The sequence below is a fragment of the Pygocentrus nattereri genome, chromosome 12 (assembly GCF_015220715.1).
Source record: "Pygocentrus nattereri isolate fPygNat1 chromosome 12, fPygNat1.pri, whole genome shotgun sequence".
In the NCBI taxonomy this organism is placed as follows: Eukaryota; Metazoa; Chordata; class Actinopteri; order Characiformes; family Serrasalmidae; genus Pygocentrus; species Pygocentrus nattereri.
The window spans coordinates 40,193,702-40,213,175 of NC_051222.1; the positions used below are offsets into that span (position 1 = coordinate 40,193,702).

A 19,474-nucleotide genomic window follows, 5' to 3' on the forward strand; every position below is an offset into this window, starting at 1 on the left:
GTTGCGGGTTCTAAAGGGTTAACAGGCTCACAGCGCTGGATCCCTACAGGAGTCGGGAGCGCGCCTCGTAGCTGTGTCGCTGTGCGCGCTCCCGACTGCTGCTCTGTGGTAATTCGGCAGGGTGGAGCTAACAGAGCTACACAAACACAGAGACGGACAGACAGACGGACGGACAGACGGAGGGACAGCGCGTCCCTGATACAGATGATCTGAGGCGCCGCTCCGGGCAGTGGGATCAGAGGATGGACGCGGTGGACGCGGGTAAGAAGCCCCTATCCAGCTCTCAGGAACCCGTTAGCCTAGCCTAGCCGGGCAGCGAGTTTAACCCGAGCTAAGTGTAAACAACGCCGCTCGCGGGCGCTTTAATCCGGGCCAGCGCTGTTTATCCGCCGGTTTCGCGGCTGGGTGTGTTGGTGTGAATAAGCGAGGCAGAGAGTTGAATTCTGGAGCTGAAGCTGTTCTCCGGCAAGTTTCCCGTTCCACCTTAAACGGCGAAGCGGTTTGGGTCTGGAGATCAGGGAAGCCGACTTAGCCCCGGGGCCACTTCCTCACAGCTCAGCTCACTGACTGGAACTAACCTGAGCTAAAGCCGACGAAACTCAGTTAAACTGAACTGAACTGAACTAAACTAAACTAAACATAACAGAACTGAACTGAACTGAACTAAAATAAACTGAACTAAACTAAACAGAACTAAACATAACAGAACTGAACTAAACTAAACTAAACTGAACTAAACTAAACAGAACTAAACATAACAGAACTGAACTGAACTGAACTAAACTGAACTAAACTAAACAGAACTAAACATAACAGAACTGAACTGAACTGAACTAAACTAAACTGAACTGAGCTAAACTAAACAGAACTAAACATAACAGAACTGAACTGAACTAAACACAACAGAACTGAACTAAACTAAACTAAACAGAACTAAACATAACAGAACTAAACATAACTGAACTGAACTAAACTAAACTGAACTGAGCTAAACTAAACAGAACTAAACATAACAGAACTGAACTGAACTAAACACAACTGAACTGAACTAAACTAAACTGAACTGAACTAAAATAAACTGAACTGAACAGAACTAAACACAACAGAACTGAACTAAACTAAACAGAACAGAACTAAACAGAACTGAACTGAACTAACCTGAGCTAAACTAAACATAACAGAACTAAACTGAACTAAACAGAACTAAACTGAACTAAACAGAACTGAACTAAACAGAACAGAACTAAACTGAACTTAACTAAACTAATCTGAACTGAACTAAATATAACAGAACAGAACTGAACTAAACAGAACACAACTGAACTAAACTAATCTGAACTGAACTAAACAGAACAGAACTGAACTAAACAGAACTAAACTGAACTAAACAGAACACAACTGAACTAAACTAATCTGAACTGAACTAAACAGAACAGAACTGAACTAAACAGAACTAAACTGAACTAAACAGAACACAACTGAACTAAACTAATCTGAACTGAACTAAACAGAACCGAACTGAATTAAACAGAACTGAACTGAACTAAACAGAACAGAACTGAACTAAACTGAACTAAACAGAACTGAACTAAACAGAACACAACTGAACTAAACTAATCTGAACTGAACTAAACAGAACACAACTGAACTAAACTAATCTGAACTGAACTAAACAGAACACAACTGAACTAAATAGAACAGAACTGAACTAAACAGAACACAACTGAACTAAACTAATCTGAACTGAACTAAACAGAACACAACTGAACTAAACTAATCTGAACTGAACTAAACTGAACTAGACATAACAGAACTGAACTGAACTGAACTAAACTGAACTAGACATAACAGAACTGAATTAAATAGAACACAACTAAACTGAACTAGACAGAACTGAACTAAACAGAACAGAACTGAACTGAAGTGAACTAAGCTAAACTGAAATGAACTGAATTAAACTGACCTGACCGGAACTAAACTGTACTGAACGGAACTGGAGGGAACTGAATAGAACTGTTCTGCTGTTATTGCCTGTAGTTCACCAGTGTTTTCACATATAGTTTGTTTTAAAAGAACCTAACCGGGTTCTGTAAAGTGAATCTGGATGGGAACCCACTGCAAATGGCCTGAGTTCTGTGTTCTCAGTGTAAGTGAAGTCTTTTCTTTCTGGTGCTTTGAGATCTCAGACCACTTCTTGTTCAGACCACAGCTCCATTAGAACTCCATTAGAACTCGTACCCCTTTCACAGCGCTCACGGTGCGCGGCGCTCTCCAGGTGGGCAACTTTCTCTGATAAATCCGACCTATCAGGTGACGAGAAGAACCACCAGACACACTTGCTCTCCTATAGGCTGCGCTGAAACGACTGGCTGAAGTGCATCGCACAAAATTGGAGAAATGGCCCTGTGGGTCTGCCGAGGTGGGCTCCGCTTTCGGTGGTCTTCACTGAAGCTTCATTCATTCAGCAGCTGAAAACTGTGTTGCTTGTCCAGCTGGAGACTTTACTCCGGTAAAAATCAAATCTAATTGGGTTAATGAGTCAGCGCCGCTGTCGGTCTCGGACCACAGACAGACTGTATCCTGAGCAGAACCTGATAAATGACCCCTCGGCGCGGAGGAGCCGAGCGCGTTCCTTCCCTCGGCGCGGAGGAGCCGAGCGCGTTCCCTCTGCGCGGAGGAGCCGAGCGCGTTCCCTCTGCGCGGAGGAGCCGAGCGCGTTCCCTCGGCACGGAGCAGCCGAGCGCGTTCCCTTGGCGCGGAGGAGCCGAGCGCGTTCTCTCGGTGTGGAGGAGCCGAGCGCGTTCTCTCTGCGCGGAGGAGCTCAGTGGAGCCACATAATAATCAGCGTAGGTGTGGAGGAGCCGAGCGCGTTCCCTCGGCGTGGAGGAGCCGAGCGCGTTCTCTCAGCGTGGAGGAGCCGAGCGCGTTCTCTCAGCATGGAGGAGCTCAGTGGAGCCACGTAATAGTCAGTGTAGGTGTGGAGGAGCCGAGCGCGTTCCCTCAGCGCGGAGGAGCCGAGCGCGTTCCCTCAGCGCGGAGGAGCCGAGCGCGTTCTCTCAGCGTGGAGCAGCCGAGCGCGTTCCCTCAGCGCGGAGGAGCCGAGCGCGTTCTCTCAGCGTGGAGGAGCTCAGTGGAGCCACGTAATAGTCAGTGTAGGTGTGGAGGAGCCGAGCGCGTTCCCTCAGCGCGGAGGAGCCGAGCGCGTTCTCTCAGCGTGGAGGAGCCGAGCGCGTTCTCTCAGCGCGGAGGAGCCGAGCGCGTTCTCTCAGCGCGGAGGAGCCGAGCGCGTTCCCTCAGCGCGGAGGAGCCGAGCGCGTTCTCTCAGCGCGGAGGAGCCGAGCGCGTTCTCTCAGCGCGGAGGAGCCGAGCGTGTTCTCTCAGCGTGGAGGAGCCGAGCGCGTTCCCTCAGCGCGGAGGAGCCGAGCGCGTTCTCTCAGCGCGGAGGAGCCGAGCGCGTTCTCTCAGCGCGGAGGAGCCGAGCGTGTTCTCTCAGCGTGGAGGAGCCGAGCGTGTTCTCTCAGCGTGGAGGAGCCGAGCGCGTTCCCTCGGCGTGGAGGAGCTCAGTGGAGCCACGTAATAATCAGTGTGGGTGTGGAGGAGCCGAGTGTGCTCCTGCACGTCTGAACAGCATTCCTGCAGGATGACTCTGCTCTCCTGCATGTTCCGACATTAACACGTTCGGTTCCCGTTTCTGGGATTAACACTGGGCTGTTTGTGTCTGTTTAAAGGAACCTCATCAAGGGTTAGACCGTCAGACCAGGTTTTGGCTACACTCCTAAAAAGATGGTTCTTCAGGGGTTCTTTAGGAGCAGTTACAGAACTGTTTTTGGTGCTATGTAGAACCATATACAACACCTTCTCCATCATTCTGCAGAACCATTCCACCATGCAGAGAACACTTCAAGCATGCTAATGGTTCTTTAAGTGTTCTTGGTTCTATATAGAGCCGTTTTCTGTAATCAAGAACCCTTGAAGAACCATGTTTTTCAGAGTGCATCAGTAATTCTAACCCTTTTGTAAGTTCCAGCTAGTGATCAGAACCATTCTGGACGTATGACGTCGGTTTATTTGTGTTTGTTTATTTATATATTGGGTGTTCATTTCATGATGTCATATGGTGTGACCCTGCGGTTCCTACAGCACCACCACACTGGACTCATTTTCATACGTTCATCTGCAGCCAAACCGCTTTTGTATTATTAAACAGACAGCGCAGTGTAGCAGAACATGGTTCTAGATGGTGTTCCTCAATAATAGATGAGGAGTAACAGGATCTCTGCGGGGAACACAGTGACACGGCCAGCGTCCACTGCCGGAAGGACATGGTTAAACTGGGCTACACCCATTTTACCACAAATACACACATATAGACACTTTATTTACCATCCAGAACCACCAGAGAACCTACACGAGTCTTCTGAGCTTATATGGAACGTTGATGATGGAAAGCAGTGGAAAATCTGGAATAATGAGTTTTCTTTGGGGACTATTTTACCGCACAGCGCCCTGCATGTCTCCCTCCACCATGAATGGAGTTGAAGTTCTCTAAACTCTTATAAAACAGTGTCTCAGTCATCAGGCAGTGAATTCAGAACCAGTTCATGTAGGAACTTTCTGTGAGGAGCTTTTAGAGGGACGTCTGGTTCCCATCACCACCACTGTGAGGAGCTTTTAGAGGGGGACGTCTGGTTCCCATCACCACCACTGTGAGCAGCTCTGAGTGTTTCACACCAAACTGCCACATTTAAACATAAGTTTATAGCTTTAAACTCACACCTTAAGCATTTAGCTTGATACTAATACATAAGATGAGGCCTTTTTCACCAAGAAAAACAGAACAATAATGCGTTTACGTGCACTTAATAATCTGATAACTACAGAAAATCAGACGGTGTCAGTAACTGGTTCAGTGTGTTTACACTTAATAATCTGATAACTGCAGAAAATCAGACTGTGTCAGTAACTGGTTCAGTGTGTTTACACTTAATAATCTGATAACTGCAGAAAATCAGATTGTGTCAGTAACCGGTTCAGTGTGTTTACACTTAATAATCTGATAACTGCAGAAAATCAGACTGTGTCAGTAACTGGTTCAGTGTGTTTACACTTAATAATCTGATAACTGCAGTAAATCAGACTGTGTCAGTAACTGGTTCAGTGTGTTTACACTTAATAATCTGATAACTGCAGTAAATCAGATTGTGGCAGTAATTGCCCTGTGATGGACTGGCGACCTGTCCAGGGTGTATCCTGCCTTCCGCCCGAAGACTGCTGGGATAGGCTCCAGCTCCCCCCCGCGACCCTGACGGAGAAGCGGCTTGGAAAATGGATGGATGGATGGATGGCAGTAACTGGTTCAGTGTGTTTACACTTAATAATCTGATAACTGCAGAAAATCAGATTGTGTCAGTAACTGGTTCAGTGTGTTTACACTTAATAATCTGATAACTGCAGAAAATCAGATTGGGTCAGTAACTGGTTCAGTGTGTTTACACTTAATAATCTGATAACTACAGAAAATCAGATTGTGTCAGTAACTGGTTCAGTGTGTTTACACTTAATAATCTGATAACTGCAGAAAATCAGACTGTGTCAGTAACTGGTTCAGCGTGTTTACACTTAATAATCTGATAACTGCAGTAAATCAGATTGTGTCAGTAACCGGTTCAGTGTGTTTACACTTAATAATCTGATAACTGCAGAAAATCAGACTGTGTCAGTAACCGGTTCAGTGTGTTTACACTTAATAATCTGATAACTACAGAAAATCAGACTGTGTCAGTAACTGGTTCAGTGTGTTTACACTTAATAATCTGATAACTGCAGAAAATCAGATTGTGTCAGTAACTGGTTCAGTGTGTTTACACTTAATAATCTGATAACTACAGAAAATCAGACTGTGTCAGTAACTGGTTCAGTGTGTTTACACTTAATAATCTGATAACTACAGAAAATCAGATTGTGTCAGTAACTGGTTCAGTGTGTTTACACTTAATAATCTGATAACTGCAGAAAATCAGATTGTGTCAGTAACTGGTTCAGTGTGTTTACACTTAATAATCTGATAACTGCAGAAAATCAGACTGTGTCAGTAACTGGTTCAGTGTGTTTACACTTAATAATCTGATAACTACAGAAAATCAGATTGTGTCAGTAACTGGTTCAGCGTGTTTACACTTCATAATCTGAAAACTGCAGAAAATCAGACTGTGTCAGAAACTGGTTCAGCATGTTTACACTTCATAATCTGATAACTGCAGAAAATCAGATTGGGTCAGTAACTGGTCCAGCTTGTTTACACTTAATAATCTGATAACTGCAGGAAATTAGACGGTGTCAGTAACTGGTTCAGTGTGTTTACACTTCATACGGTGTCAGTAACTGGTTCAGCGTGTTTACACTTCATAATCTGATAACTACAGAAAATCAGACGGTGTCAGTAACTGGTTCAGCGTGTTTACACTTAATAATCTGATAACTGCAGGAAATTAGACTGTGTCAGTAACTGGTTCAGCGTGTTTACACTTAATAATCTGATAACTGCAGTAAATCAGACGGTGTCAGTAACTGGTTCAGTGTGTTTACACTTCATAATCTGATAACAACAGAAAATCAGACGGTGTCAGTAACTGGTTCAGTGTGTTTACACTTAATAATCTGATAACTGCAGTAAATGAGACGGTGTCAGTAACTGGTTCAGCGTGTTTACACTTAATAATCTGATAACTGCAGAAAATCAGACGGTGTCAGTAACTGGTTCAGTGTGTTTACACTTAATAATCTGATAACTGCAGAAAATCAGACTGTGTCAGTAACTGGTTCAGTGTGTTTACACTTAATAATCTGATAAATGCAGAAAATCAGATTGGGTCAGTAACTGGTTCAGCGTGTTTACACTTAATAATCTGATAACTACAGAAAATCAGACTGGGTCAGTAACTGGTTCAGCGTGTTTACACTTAATAATCTGATAACTACAGAAAATCAGACGGTGTCAGTAACTGGTTCAGCGTGTTTACACTTAATAATCTGATAACTGCAGGAAATTAGACGGTGTCAGTAACTGGTTCAGTGTGTTTACACTTCATAATCTGATAACTACAGAAAATCAGACGGTGTCAGTAACTGGTTCAGTGTGTTTACACTTAATAATCTGATAACTGCAGAAAATCAGACTGTGTCAGTAACTGGTTCAGTGTGTTTACACTTAATAATCTGATAACTGCAGAAAATCAGACGGTGTCAGTAACTGGTTCAGTGTGTTTACACTTAATAATCTGATAACTGCAGTAAATCAGATTGTGTCAGTAACTGGTTCAGTGTGTTTACACTTAATAATCTGATAACTGCAGTAAATCAGATTGTGTCAGTAACTGGTTCAGTGTGTTTATACTTAATAATCTGATAACTACAGAAAACTAGACTGTGTCAGTAACTGGTTCAGTGTGTTTACACTTAATAATCTGATAACTACAGAAAATCAGACTGTGTCAGTAACTGGTTCAGTGTGTTTACACTTAATAATCTGATAACTACAGAAAATCAGACTGTGTCAGTAACTGGTTCAGTGTGTTTACACTTAATAATCTGATAACTGTAGAAAATCAGACGGTGTCAGTAACTGGTTCAGTGTGTTTACACTTAATAATCTGATAACTACAGAAAATCAGACTGTGTCAGTAACTGGTTCAGTGTGTTTACACTTAATAATCTGATAACTGTAGAAAATCAGACTGTGCCAGTAACTGGTTCAGTGTGTTTACACTTAATAATCTGATAACTGTAGAAAATCAGACTGTGTCAGTAACTGGTTCAGTGTGTTTACACTTAATAATCTGATAACTGCAGTAAATCAGACGGTGTCAGTAACTGGTTCAGTGTGTTTACACTTAATAATCTGATAACTGCAGAAAATCAGACGGTGTCAGTAACTGGTTCAGTGTGTTTACACTTAATAATCTGATAACTGCAGAAAATCAGACGGTGTCAGTAACTGGTTCAGTGTGATCTCAGATCGAGCCTCTTCATTTTTAGAGCTTAATCTGATCTCAGAAATCAGACTGAGGTTTTACACGCACTGAGAAACCCCATTACTGAGCTCAGATTGATAATGGGTGTGGTATTGATTACTGAACTCTGTGACCGTGACTGTGACCGTGAGTGACTGGTGGTGTTGTTCCCCCTCAGTGTTCTGCCCAAACCGCAGCGGAGCGGTCAGTAACCCCCTCCTGGACCAGCTGCCCAGTTACCAGTCCCTGCTGTACCGCAGGAAGTCCTCCGGCAGCAACAGCACCAAGCGGCGCAGCATCAGCAGGGGGCGCTATGGCTCCACCAGCAGCCACAGCGGGAGCGGGAGGGGGGCTTCCCTACGGACAGAGGAGAGGCCGATGCCCGCCCGCAGCGTTCCTGACCACAGACTGGCCCGGGAGCTGCCCTTGAGCCTGGAGGAGAAACGTAGATACAAGTCAGAGTCACGGAGTTATTATTAATATTATTATTATTATTATTGCATGATGTCACTGTTGGAGCAGAACCTGGTATCTCCTTCTTTTGTTTGGTATAGTGGTTTATATAAATTAAATACACTGTCCTTTACGTTTCATTAGTGCTGCCACTAACGAGTATTTTACATCGATTCATCTAAAAGGTTAAAGAAGGTCTAATTTCATTTCACTGCTTTTATTCTGACAGCAGACTCGATCTTTACACAGAGATATGAGCCTAAAATAACAGCAGGAATGAAGTAATTAGATAATGAACACGTCCCATCAGGCCCACTCGCGTCGGTGCCGCCAGTCAGTCAGAACCAGCCCAGATTCGGACCTGAACCTTTCCTCAAACTCTAAGGCTGCGTCCACGTTACCCGGCTGAATTCCACAAATCCGATCTCCTGCCCTGATGTGACATCAAATCCGACCTGAGCCACTTTCCTGGTGCTAGATCAGCTACGTTCCGATTCGTGGCCATGTGACCTTAATGTGACCCTCAAATCGGAATTCATCTGCTTTTTCTCCACCATTCAGCGTTACCGTGGCAACAGCTCTGAACAGCCGTTAAAGCCTGTAAACGGTGGAAAAGCAGCTCATCCACCTTTTTCTCCTCCGTCTGGCTCTAATGATGAAGCTGAGAGCTGATCAGAGTTAATGATCTTCTCAGCGAAGCTCGTTCTGCTCGTTAGTTTGTGCTGATGATGCAGTGATTCAGTCACGTGACGTCACTGAGTAGGAGGAGCTCAGGAGGGTCAGTTCAGGATGCCGGTTCGCGGGTCGGCGGGAGGAGGGAAGGATTGAGGGAGGTTAACGTTACACGCCCGTTTATCGTTTATTCCGTCAACCTCTCGGCCTCTCTGTAGCTCTTTGCTCTGCGATGCTTGCTGTGCATTGCTGCCAGTGAATGCACGCCTGAAGGCCTGATTTGTGTGAATCGAGGGAGGAACTGAATCGGCGCCGATGCCGGCAGCCGTCACCCGCAGCAGCGCCTGCGTTTCCTCTTCAGAGCTGCTGTGGTGCCACTGGAACTCTGCACAGAGTACAAACCACCTTTAACTTACAGTTCTCACACTTTCCACACCTCACGTCTTCAGAAGCTCTTAGAAGCCTCTCTGTCATCAGACTTTAGAGTCTGTAGCGTTACAGACGCTTCGATGGAGCCAAGAACATAAAAACGTGTGTCGGTTTAAAATAACAATAAAAGTAAGCCCTGCATTTCACAGTGAGTGCACCAGCACGAAGGTCATGGACTTACTCAGAAAGACGTCTGGGTACGCGGCCCTACGTTGAAAGTCAAGTGGGTTTTTTCCTTCTCCTGTAAAGTTACAGTTTGGGAGATGTGAGGTTTGTTCTGATGCACGTCCACATGGGGAACATTGTCACATATAGATGATTGTATATATGTACTAACGTGTGTGTGTGTGTGTGTATATATAAATATATACAATATATATAAAATATCGCTGTTGTCAGAACAAAACCTCGAATCTCCAAAATAGTCACTTTACAGGAGAAGGAAAAAACCTACAGTAATTTTAATGGAAGTCAATGGAACCAGACGTCTTTCTAAGTCATTTTGTGTCACTTCTATTAGTCCTTTCATCATAAAATTTACACACAATGTAAAGAGTCATAGGTATTTTCAAATTATGTCAAAAACTGAAAATCATCAAAAATGGAGATACAAAGTTTTTGTCTGACAACAGCGATTTTTTATATATATATATGTGTGTGTGTGTGTGTGTGTGTGTTGCGTATATAAATATACGCAATTATGTATATGTATAATATATATGAGACACAATTATATAAAGATTTACACATACGGCACATGTAAGATGTGTTCTAGTTAATATAAGCCCTACACATTATTCTACATATAGGGCGTTGTTGCTGTTATTAATACACGTATGTTCATATGCTGCATGTATGAATCATTACTGTTGTAATAATAATAATAAATAATAACGTGATGAACACCTGGCGCATTGCTGGGTCCAGATGTTTAGGTTTATGTGGTACAGTTGGGTCGTTTTCTAACATGCGTCACGGTGAACAGGGAGCAGAGGCTGCAGCAGCACGGCGAGCTGAGCGGCTGGGCGCAGTGGAGGCTGAGCTCTCGTCACTATCTGAAGAGGCTGAAGGAGGAGAGCGTGGAGGCGCTGAGCGCTCTGCAGCTGTGGAGAGCAGACATCCACCTGATCGAGGGTCAGAGACGCCACTCACTGCACACACAGCTGTTTAACACACCCCTTGTTTAGTTTACAGTCAGAACGACGGGTTATTCCCTCTTCAGGGGATGTTTATGAGGGGGTTGGTGTGAGATAATCTGCCTGCGTCGGATAAACGGTCGTCGTCACTTTTATTCCTGTAGTCCTTTCCCGCCCTCAGCGGCGCTTTACAGCCGGGCGCTTTACGAAGTGACAGAATATATAATCAAACCTAAATTAAACAGGACACACTCACACACAGAGGACCCTCCCCCGGTGGAGGGGTCCCCAGACCAGCGTGTAGGGTCACTTAAGTAGCCCCGAAAGGGTCCTTAGCCACAGGGAAGGTCTCGGGGCCGGTAAATCTTGAAGACTGGAAACGTCCTTGGCTGTGAAGAGGTACCATTTTCCAAAGTGGCAGCCATAGTGTGCCAGCGTGCTTACATCCTAACAACCACCTGGAAGACCTGCTCGACCCCAAAACTGGCCCCATCAGATAAACAGCACTGAAAGCTTTGATCTCTGAGAGAGAGGAGAACATCAAGCTGCTCCAGATCTGAAAACATCCACAGGTGTTTCTGTCCATCCTTCCACTGTGAGAAGACCACTCAGCGCTGTGGGTCTGAAAGGACGTGTAGCTGATCAAGAAGAACCCCACTCAGAAACGGAGACGGACACACCAAACAAAGAAGCTGGACGATGGACTGACCACCCCAGAGTCCAGACCTCAGAAATCCATCAACCAGCTTCTCAGACTGAGCTTTGGAGGCGTGTCTGCAGGTTCTTGAAGGAGCTGAAAGTGAGGCTCCTGAGAAGAAAAGAGCTGGAATGAAGGGAGAGAGACTCACTGACCCTCACACAGCTGAGCATAGAGTGGGCTGCTGAGGATTCTGGGTGATCCTGTGTTAAACGTGTGTATTCTGCAGTAAATTAGATGAATGAACGGGGGTCTCGGGGTTCTGCACTGTATCCTCGGAATCTGAGTCGTATTAAATATAAAGCGTGATGTTGTCTCTGTGTCTGCAGGGATGTTTGGAACAGGAATTCTGTCATATTTCTCCTTCCTGCGCTTCCTGGTGCTGCTGAACTTCGTCATGTTTCTGCTGATGTTCAGTTTCGTGATGCTGCCCATCATCACCGCCACTCACACGACCTCCGTCAACTCCACCTTCGCCAATGGAGGAGGTAGGCCGAGAAAGGCTTGGCCTGTTGTTTATAATCAAAAATGTTGTTATTCAGAGTTGAATTAACTTGCCTGTGTGTGTGTGTGTGTGTGTGTGTGTGTGTGTGTTGCAGGGGGTGAGTGCAGTGTGTATCCCCCCCGTGATCGGCAAGGACTCGTGAATTTCCACCAGCACATCATCGACCTGCTCTCTGGAACGGTGTGAATCGCTCACTGAATCGCTCAGCTTCACATCAGAATCGCTCACTGAATCGCTCAACTTCACATCAGAATCTTTTACCGAATCGGTCAACTTCACATCAGAATCTTTTACCGAATCGCTCAACTTCACATCAGAATCTTTTACTGAATTGCTCAACTTCACATCAGAATCGCTCACTGAATCGCTCAGCTTCACATCAGAATCTTTTACCAAATCGCTCAACTTCACATCAGAATCTTTTACCGAATCGCTCAACTTCACATCAGAATCTTTTACTGAATCGCTCAACTTCACATCAGAATCGCTCACTGAATCGCTCAACTTCACATCAGAATCACTCACTGAATCGCTCAACTTCACATCAGAATCGCTCACTGAATCACTCAACTTCACATCAGAATCTTTTACCGAATCGCTCAACTTCACATCAGAATCGCTCACTGAATCGCTCAACTTCACATCAGAATCGCTCACTGAATCGCTCAACTTCACATCAGAATTTTTTTTACCAAATCGCTCAACTTCACATCAGAATCTTTTACCGAATCGCTCAACTTCACATCAGAATCTTTTACTGAATCGCTCAACTTCACATCAGAATCGCTCACTGAATCGCTCAACTTCACGTCAGAATCGCTCACTGAATCGCTCAACTTCACGTCAGAATCTTTTACTGAATCGCTCAACTTCACATCAGAATCTTTTACCGAATCGCTCAACTTCACATCAGAATCTTTTACCGAATCGTTCAACTTCACATCAGAATCTTTTACCGAATCGCTCAACTTCACATCAGAATCGCTCACTGAATCACTCAACTTCACATCAGAATCGCTCACTGAATCGCTCAACTTCACATCAGAATCGCTCACTGATTCGCTCAACTTCACATCAGAATCTTTTACTGAATCGCTCAACTTCACATCAGAATCTTTTACCGAATCGCTCAACTTCACATCAGAATCTTTTACCGAATCGCTCAACTTCACATCAGAATCTTTTACCGAATCGCTCAACTTCACATCAGAATCTTTTACTGAATCGCTCAACTTCACATCAGAATCTTTTACTGAATCGCTCAACTTCACATCAGAATCTTTTACTGAATCGCTCAACTTCACATCAGAATCGCTCACTGAATCACTCAACTTCACATCAGAATCGCTCACTGAATCGCTCAACTTCACATCAGAATCTTTTACCGCATTGCTCAACTTCACATCAGAATCGCTCACTGAATCACTCAACTTCACATCAGAATCGTTCACTGAATCGCTCAACTCCACATCAGAATCACTCACTGAATCGCTCAACTTCACATCAGAATCTCTCAACCTCACTTCACTTGTAACTGTTTGGCTGTATTTATGTGTATTCTGGTGTTATATAGGACTGTATCTATACGTAAGTGTGTATGTGATGTGTGTGTGTGTGTGTGTGTGTGTGTGTGTGTGTCTAGGGGTTCCTGGAGCAGACCTACCTGTTTTATGGCTACTACAAAGTGGAGAACATCCACTTCCTCTCATTCAGCTACAACCTGCCGCTGGCCTACCTGCTCTGCACCATCACCTACCTGCTCCTCAGCCTGCTCTGGATCGTCAAGAGGTACAGGACATACCATTATTACCTATAGGTGTTTACATACATACAGTCTCTCACGCCCCTCACATTTCTGCAAATATTTTATTCTTTATTTTCATGGGACGTCACTGTAGAAATTAAACTCTGATATAAGTTAAAGTGGTCAGTGTGCAGCTTGTACAGCAGTGCAGATTTACTGTCCTCTGAAAAGAACAACACACAGACATTAATGTCTAAATAGCTGGCAGCACAAGTGAGTCCACCTCACAGTGAACAAGGCACCTCATGACAAAGAATCTCTGAGGATGTGAGGAATAGAACTGCTGCTCTCCACAAAGACGCCTGGGCTATAAGAAGACTACTAACACCCTGAAACTGAGTTATAGCACGGTGGCCAAGGTCATGCAGCGGTTTTCCAGGACAGGTTCCACTCAGAACAGGCCTCGCCAGGGTCCACCAAAGAAGTTGAGTCCACATGTTCAGCGTCATATCCAGAGGTTGGCTTAAAAAAATAGATGCATGTGTGCTGCCAGCATTGCTGCAGAGGTTGAAGAAGTGGGAGGTCAGCCTGTCAGTGCTCAGACCACACACCGCACAATGCATCAACTCAGTCTGCATGGACGTTGTCCCAGAGGGAAGCCTCTTCTGAAGCTGATGCACAAGAAAGCCCAGAAACAGTTTGCTGAAGACAAGCAGTCCAAGAACATGGATTACTGGAACCATGTCCTGTGGTCTGATGAGACCAAGATGAACTTGTTTGGCTCAGATGGTGTCCAGCATGTGTGGTGGTGCCCTGGTGAGGAGTACCAAGACAACTGTCTCTTGCCTACAGTCAAGCATGGTGGTGGTAGCGTCATGGTCTGGGGCTGCATGAGTGCTGCCGGCACTGGGGAGCTGCGGTTCATTGAGGGAAACATGAATTCCACCTTGTACTGTGATGTTCTGAAACAGAGCACGATCCCCTCCCTTCAGAAACTGCACCGCATGGCAGTATTCCAACTTGATAACGACCCCAAACACACCTCCAAGATGACAACTGCCTTGCTGAAGGTAAAGGTGATGGATTGGCCAAGTACGTCTAAACCCAGTTGAGCACCTGTGGGGCGTCCTCAAGCGGAAGGAGGAGGAGCTCAAGGTGTCTAACATCCACCAGCTCCGTGACGTCATCATGGAGGAGTGGAAGAGGATTCTAGTAGCCACCTGTGCAGCTCTGGTGAATTCCACGCCCAAGAGGTTCAGGCAGTGCTAGATAATGCACATAATAACGGTGGTCAAAATACCGACGCAACTGGACCTGTTCACTGTGAGGTGGACTCACTTGTGCTGCCAGCTATTTAGACATTAATGTCTGTGTGTTGGAATAATTATTATTATGTATTGGTACACAAGTATATGGGGAACATGTTATTGTGCATGTGGTACATGGTTATTACATACGGGTCCTGCGATGTGTGTACAGTGTGTGTGATACGTGTCCAGCGCAGCTGTATAACCCAGTGTGTGTGTGTTTGCGCTCAGGTCAGCGACGGGCTTTAAGAGGAAGCTGGTCCAGGACGAGGAGCGTTTTCAGAGTTTCTGTAATAAGGTATTCGCAGGCTGGGATTTCTGCATCACCAACGAGAACGCGGCTCGACTCAAACACAGCAGCCTGCTCTACGAGCTGAAGGTAAACCAACGACGTGTTCCGGAAAAACACCAACAGGACAAGAGGATTACTGCCCTCTGGTGTTGAGCTGCGACACTGCAGCCAAACAGGGCCCGGGACTCTTAAAGCCGCTGTTTACACGCAGCATAGCAGGTGAAATGTGACCTGGATATTTAATGCACTGGACCAGGTTCCAGTAGAACGTGCTCTGAAACAAGAACAGCGTTCACCACGAGGCCGAGCTTATCTTCTGATTCGCCTGCTTCGTCTTCAGCTTTTCCGCTCCACCTTAAATGGTGGACGCAGCAGTGAGTCGAATTGTGAAAACCCTTAAGGTCAGCAGTACTTCACAGCTTTTCGTGTGCAGTTGCTGTGCTCTGGGTGTACAGTGTGCCTGGACGATGACGCACAAGGACGATGTCAAATAAACAGAAGTGACCGCTTTGACAGAACCGATCTAGAGCAGGCTAAAGGTGATGTTCTGTTCCTGTGTTGTCCAGCTCTGGCCTGACCGATGTGTTTTAACTCTGCTGTTTGTGCTCTTGTGTGTCCACAGACGGATCTGGAGGAGGAGCGGATCAGGCAGAAGATGGCGGAGCGTTCCCGAAAGGAGAAGTGTCGGATTTACTCTCTCCGGATCGCTCTGAACCTGTTCGTCGTCGCCGTGCTGGTGTGCTGCTTCTACTGCATCTACAGCGCCACCATCTTCTCCCAGCAGAAGCAGGCTCAGGTACGGCGTCTGAGCTGTGGGCCGTTCTAGGTTGAACAGGGTCATCTGAAGTGTGTTAAAGTCACGCTGTGGGTTTTATCTGAAGCTTATAACAGACAGTGCCGCCGCTGTCTAACAACTAACCAGAACCTGCTTAGACCATGGCACAGATTCACAGCCAGGCATGTTCCTAGAACTTCTGCAGTGTTTTTTACTCATGAAATTGGTTCCCACTATTATTGTTCAGAGTATAAGTGGTTGGTTCCTCTGTCGCTTCATAATCATGTTGGTAGTTAATCTAACATGTAAGGCCTTCAGTCCAGCTCCTGAAGATCAGCCCCATCACCCAGTGAGAGAACACACATACTTTTAAACGTGTGTGTATCTATATAGCTGATATTTTTGTAAGGATTTTAAGAACGAAATATAGAAAACACTTAAAAACGTAATCTAAATCTTACACTCTCAATAAAAATCCTTCTTCAATGGTTCGTTGGTAAAAAACGGTTCTAAATAGAACCACTTGCAAACGGAAAGTGTTCTTTGTATTGTGAAACGGTTCTTGTTACAATAGTGGACCCCTTTTCGGTGCTATATAGAACCATATCGCTGCTGTTGGAGCAAAACCTCGCATCTCTAAAAAGGTTCATATCGTTTAATGGAGGTAAAAGGAGAAACAATCTTTTCCAAGTCATTCTGGACGATTCTGACGCATCATGAAGAGCAACTGACGTCAAAAAGTGAAAAACAGCAACAACGGACAGCAGGGCTACACAACACAAGCCATTGTGTTATGTGGAACCACTGTATTTACCAAAGAACCCTTTGAAGAACCGTCTTTAAGAGTGTACCTGCCTTCTTTAGTTTCATATTTTTTCCCTGATATGTGTAGATACACTATATTTCAAAAAATCTCTTCACTCCCCCATCCAAATCAGTGAATTCAGGTGTTCCAGTCTCTTCCATGACCACAGGAGTATAAAGCGGAGCCCCTCGGCCTGCAGACTGCTTCTACAGACATTAGTGAAAGAATGGGTCGCTCTCAGGAGCTCAGTGAATTCCAGCGTGGTACCGTGATCGGACGCCACCTGTGCAGCAAGTCCAGTCGTGAAATTTCCTCACTACTAAATATTCCACAGTCCACTGTCAGTGGGATTATAACAAAGTGGAAACGATTGGGAACGACAGCAACTCGGCCACGAAGTGGTCGGCCACGTAAAATGACAGAGCGGTCAGCGGATGCTGAGGGGCATAGTGCGCAGAGGTCACCGACTTTCTGCAGAGTCCATCACTACAGACCTCCAAACTTCATGTGGCCTTCAGATCAGCTCAAGAACAGCGTAGAGAGCTTGTTGGAATGGGTTTCCATGGCCGAGCAGCTGCATCCAAGCCTTACATCACCAAGCGCAATGCAAAGCGTGGAATGCAGTGGAGTAAAGCGCCGCCACTGGACTCTAGAGCAGTGGAGACGTGTTCTCTGGAGTGACCAATCACGCTTCTCCGTCTGGAAATCTGATGGACGAGTCTGGGTTTGGCGGTTGCCAGGAGACGGTACTTGTCTGACTGCATTGTGCCGAGTGTAAAGTTTGGTGGAGGGGGGATCATGGTGTGGGTGTGTTTTCAGGAGTTGGGCTCGGCCCCTTAGTTCCAGTGAAAGGAACTCTTAAAGCTTCAGCACCAAGAGATTTTGGACAATTTCATGCTCCCAACTTTGTGGGAACAGTTTGGGGACGGCCCCTTCCTGCTCCAAAATGACTGCTCACCAGTGCATAAAGCAGGTCCATAAAGACGTGGATGAGCCAGTTTGGTGTGGAAGAACTTGCCTGGCCTGCACAGAGTCCTGACCTCAACCCCATAGAACACCTTTGGTATGAATTAGAGTGGAGACTCAAGTACATATGCATGTGAAGCTGAATACTTTTGGCAATATAGTGTATGTAAAACAGCCAACACTCAGACAGATGAACTGGTCAGGTTGTGTTGGGGTTTGTTGACTTTAAGTGCAGATGACTGTGGTAGCAAGGAGATCCTGCTGTTTGCTGCATCTGATAATCTGATAGACAGTCTTACAGATCTGTGTGTCTGTGTTGGTGTCTGTGTTGGTGTCTGTGTTGGTGTCTGTGTTGGTGTCTGTGTTGGTGTCTGTGTCTGTGTTGGTGTCTGTGTTGTCTGTTTCTGTGTTGGTGTCTGTGTTGGTGTCTCTGTTGGTGTCTCTGTTGGTGTCTGTGTTGTCTGTTTCTGTGTTGGTGTCTGTGTTGGTGTCTGTGTTGTCTGTTTCTGTGTTGGTGTCTGTGTTGGTGTCTCTGTTGGTGTCTGTGTTGTCTGTTTCTGTGTTGGTGTCTGTGTTGGTGTCTGTGTTGTCTGTTTCTGTGTTGGTGTCTGTGTTGGTGTCTGTGTTGGTGTCTGTGTTGTCTGTTTCTGTGTTGGTGTCTGTGTTGGTGTCTGTGTTGTCTGTTTCTGTGTTGGTGTCTCTGTTTGTGTCTGTGTTGTCTGTTTCTGTGTTGGTGTCTCTGTTGGTGTCTGTGTTGTCTGTTTCTATGTTGTCTGTTTCTGTGTTGGTGTCTGTGTTGGTGTCTGTGTTGGTGTCTCTGTTGGTGTCTCTGTTGGTGTCTGTGTTGTCTGTTTCTGTGTTGGTGTCTGTGTTGGTGTCTGTGTCTCTGTTGGTGTCTGTGTTGTCTGTTTCTGTGTTGGTGTCTCTGTTGGTGTCTGTGTTGTCTGTTTCTGTGTTGTCTGTTTCTGTGTTGTCTGTTTCTGTGTTGGTGTCTGTGTTGGTGTCTGTGTTGTCTGTTTCTGTGTTGGTGTCTCTGTTGGTGTCTGTGTTGTCTTTTTCTGTGTTGGTGTCTGTGTTGGTGTCTGTGTTGGTGTCTGTGTTGTCTGTTCCTGTGTTGGTGTCTCTGTTGGTGTCTCTGTTGGTGTCTCTGTTGGTGTCTGTGTTGTCTGTTTCTGTGTTGGTGTCTGTGTTGGTGTCTGTGTTGTTGGTGTCTGTGTTGGTGTCTGTGTTGTCTGTGTCTGTGTTGGTGTCTGTGTTGGTGTCTGTGTTGGTGTCTGTGTCTCTGTCTGTGTTGGTGTCTGTGTCTCTGTCTGTGTTGGTGTCTGTGTTGGTGTCTGTGTCTCTGTCTGTGTCTCTGTCTGTGTTGGTGTCTGTGTTGGTGTCTGTGTCTCTGTTGGTGTCTGTGTTGGTGTCTGTGTTGGTGTCTGTGTTGGTGTCTGTGTTGTCTGTTTCTGTGTTGGTGTCTGTGTCTCTGTCTGTGTTGGTGTCTGTGTTGGTGTCTGTGTTGTTCACAGTGTCAGAAGTGTTACTTTATCGTGGAGTTGATAATCGAGTATCTGCCCTCCATCGTTATCACTCTGGCCAACTTCATCACCCCCATCATCTTCAGCATCATCATCAGCTTTGAGGATTATTCACCTGCCTTCGAGATCCGCTTCACTCTCATGAGGTGGGTGTGGGTCAG

General features: G+C 45.5%; 1 protein-coding gene across 3 annotated transcripts in view; it reads left to right on the plus strand.

Moving 5' to 3' along the window:
* Positions 1-75: 75 nt before the first annotated feature.
* Positions 76-19,474, plus strand: part of LOC108412431 (transmembrane channel-like protein 7) — a 27,725-nt gene continuing 8,326 nt past the window's right edge. For all 3 annotated transcript variants that reach the window (XR_005131225.1, XM_037543739.1, XM_037543740.1), the window contains exons 1-9: positions 76-261; positions 8,188-8,464; positions 10,549-10,697; positions 11,726-11,884; positions 11,996-12,081; positions 13,544-13,689; positions 15,184-15,331; positions 15,867-16,040; positions 19,305-19,459. Coding sequence is in view for 2 of the 3 variants with exons in the window: in XM_037543739.1 (XP_037399636.1) it covers positions 243-261; positions 8,188-8,464; positions 10,549-10,697; positions 11,726-11,884; positions 11,996-12,081; positions 13,544-13,689; positions 15,184-15,331; positions 15,867-16,040; positions 19,305-19,459 (1,313 nt within the window). In the remaining variant the exon portion in view is untranslated. The remainder of the gene's footprint in view (positions 262-8,187; positions 8,465-10,548; positions 10,698-11,725; positions 11,885-11,995; positions 12,082-13,543; positions 13,690-15,183; positions 15,332-15,866; positions 16,041-19,304; positions 19,460-19,474) is intronic.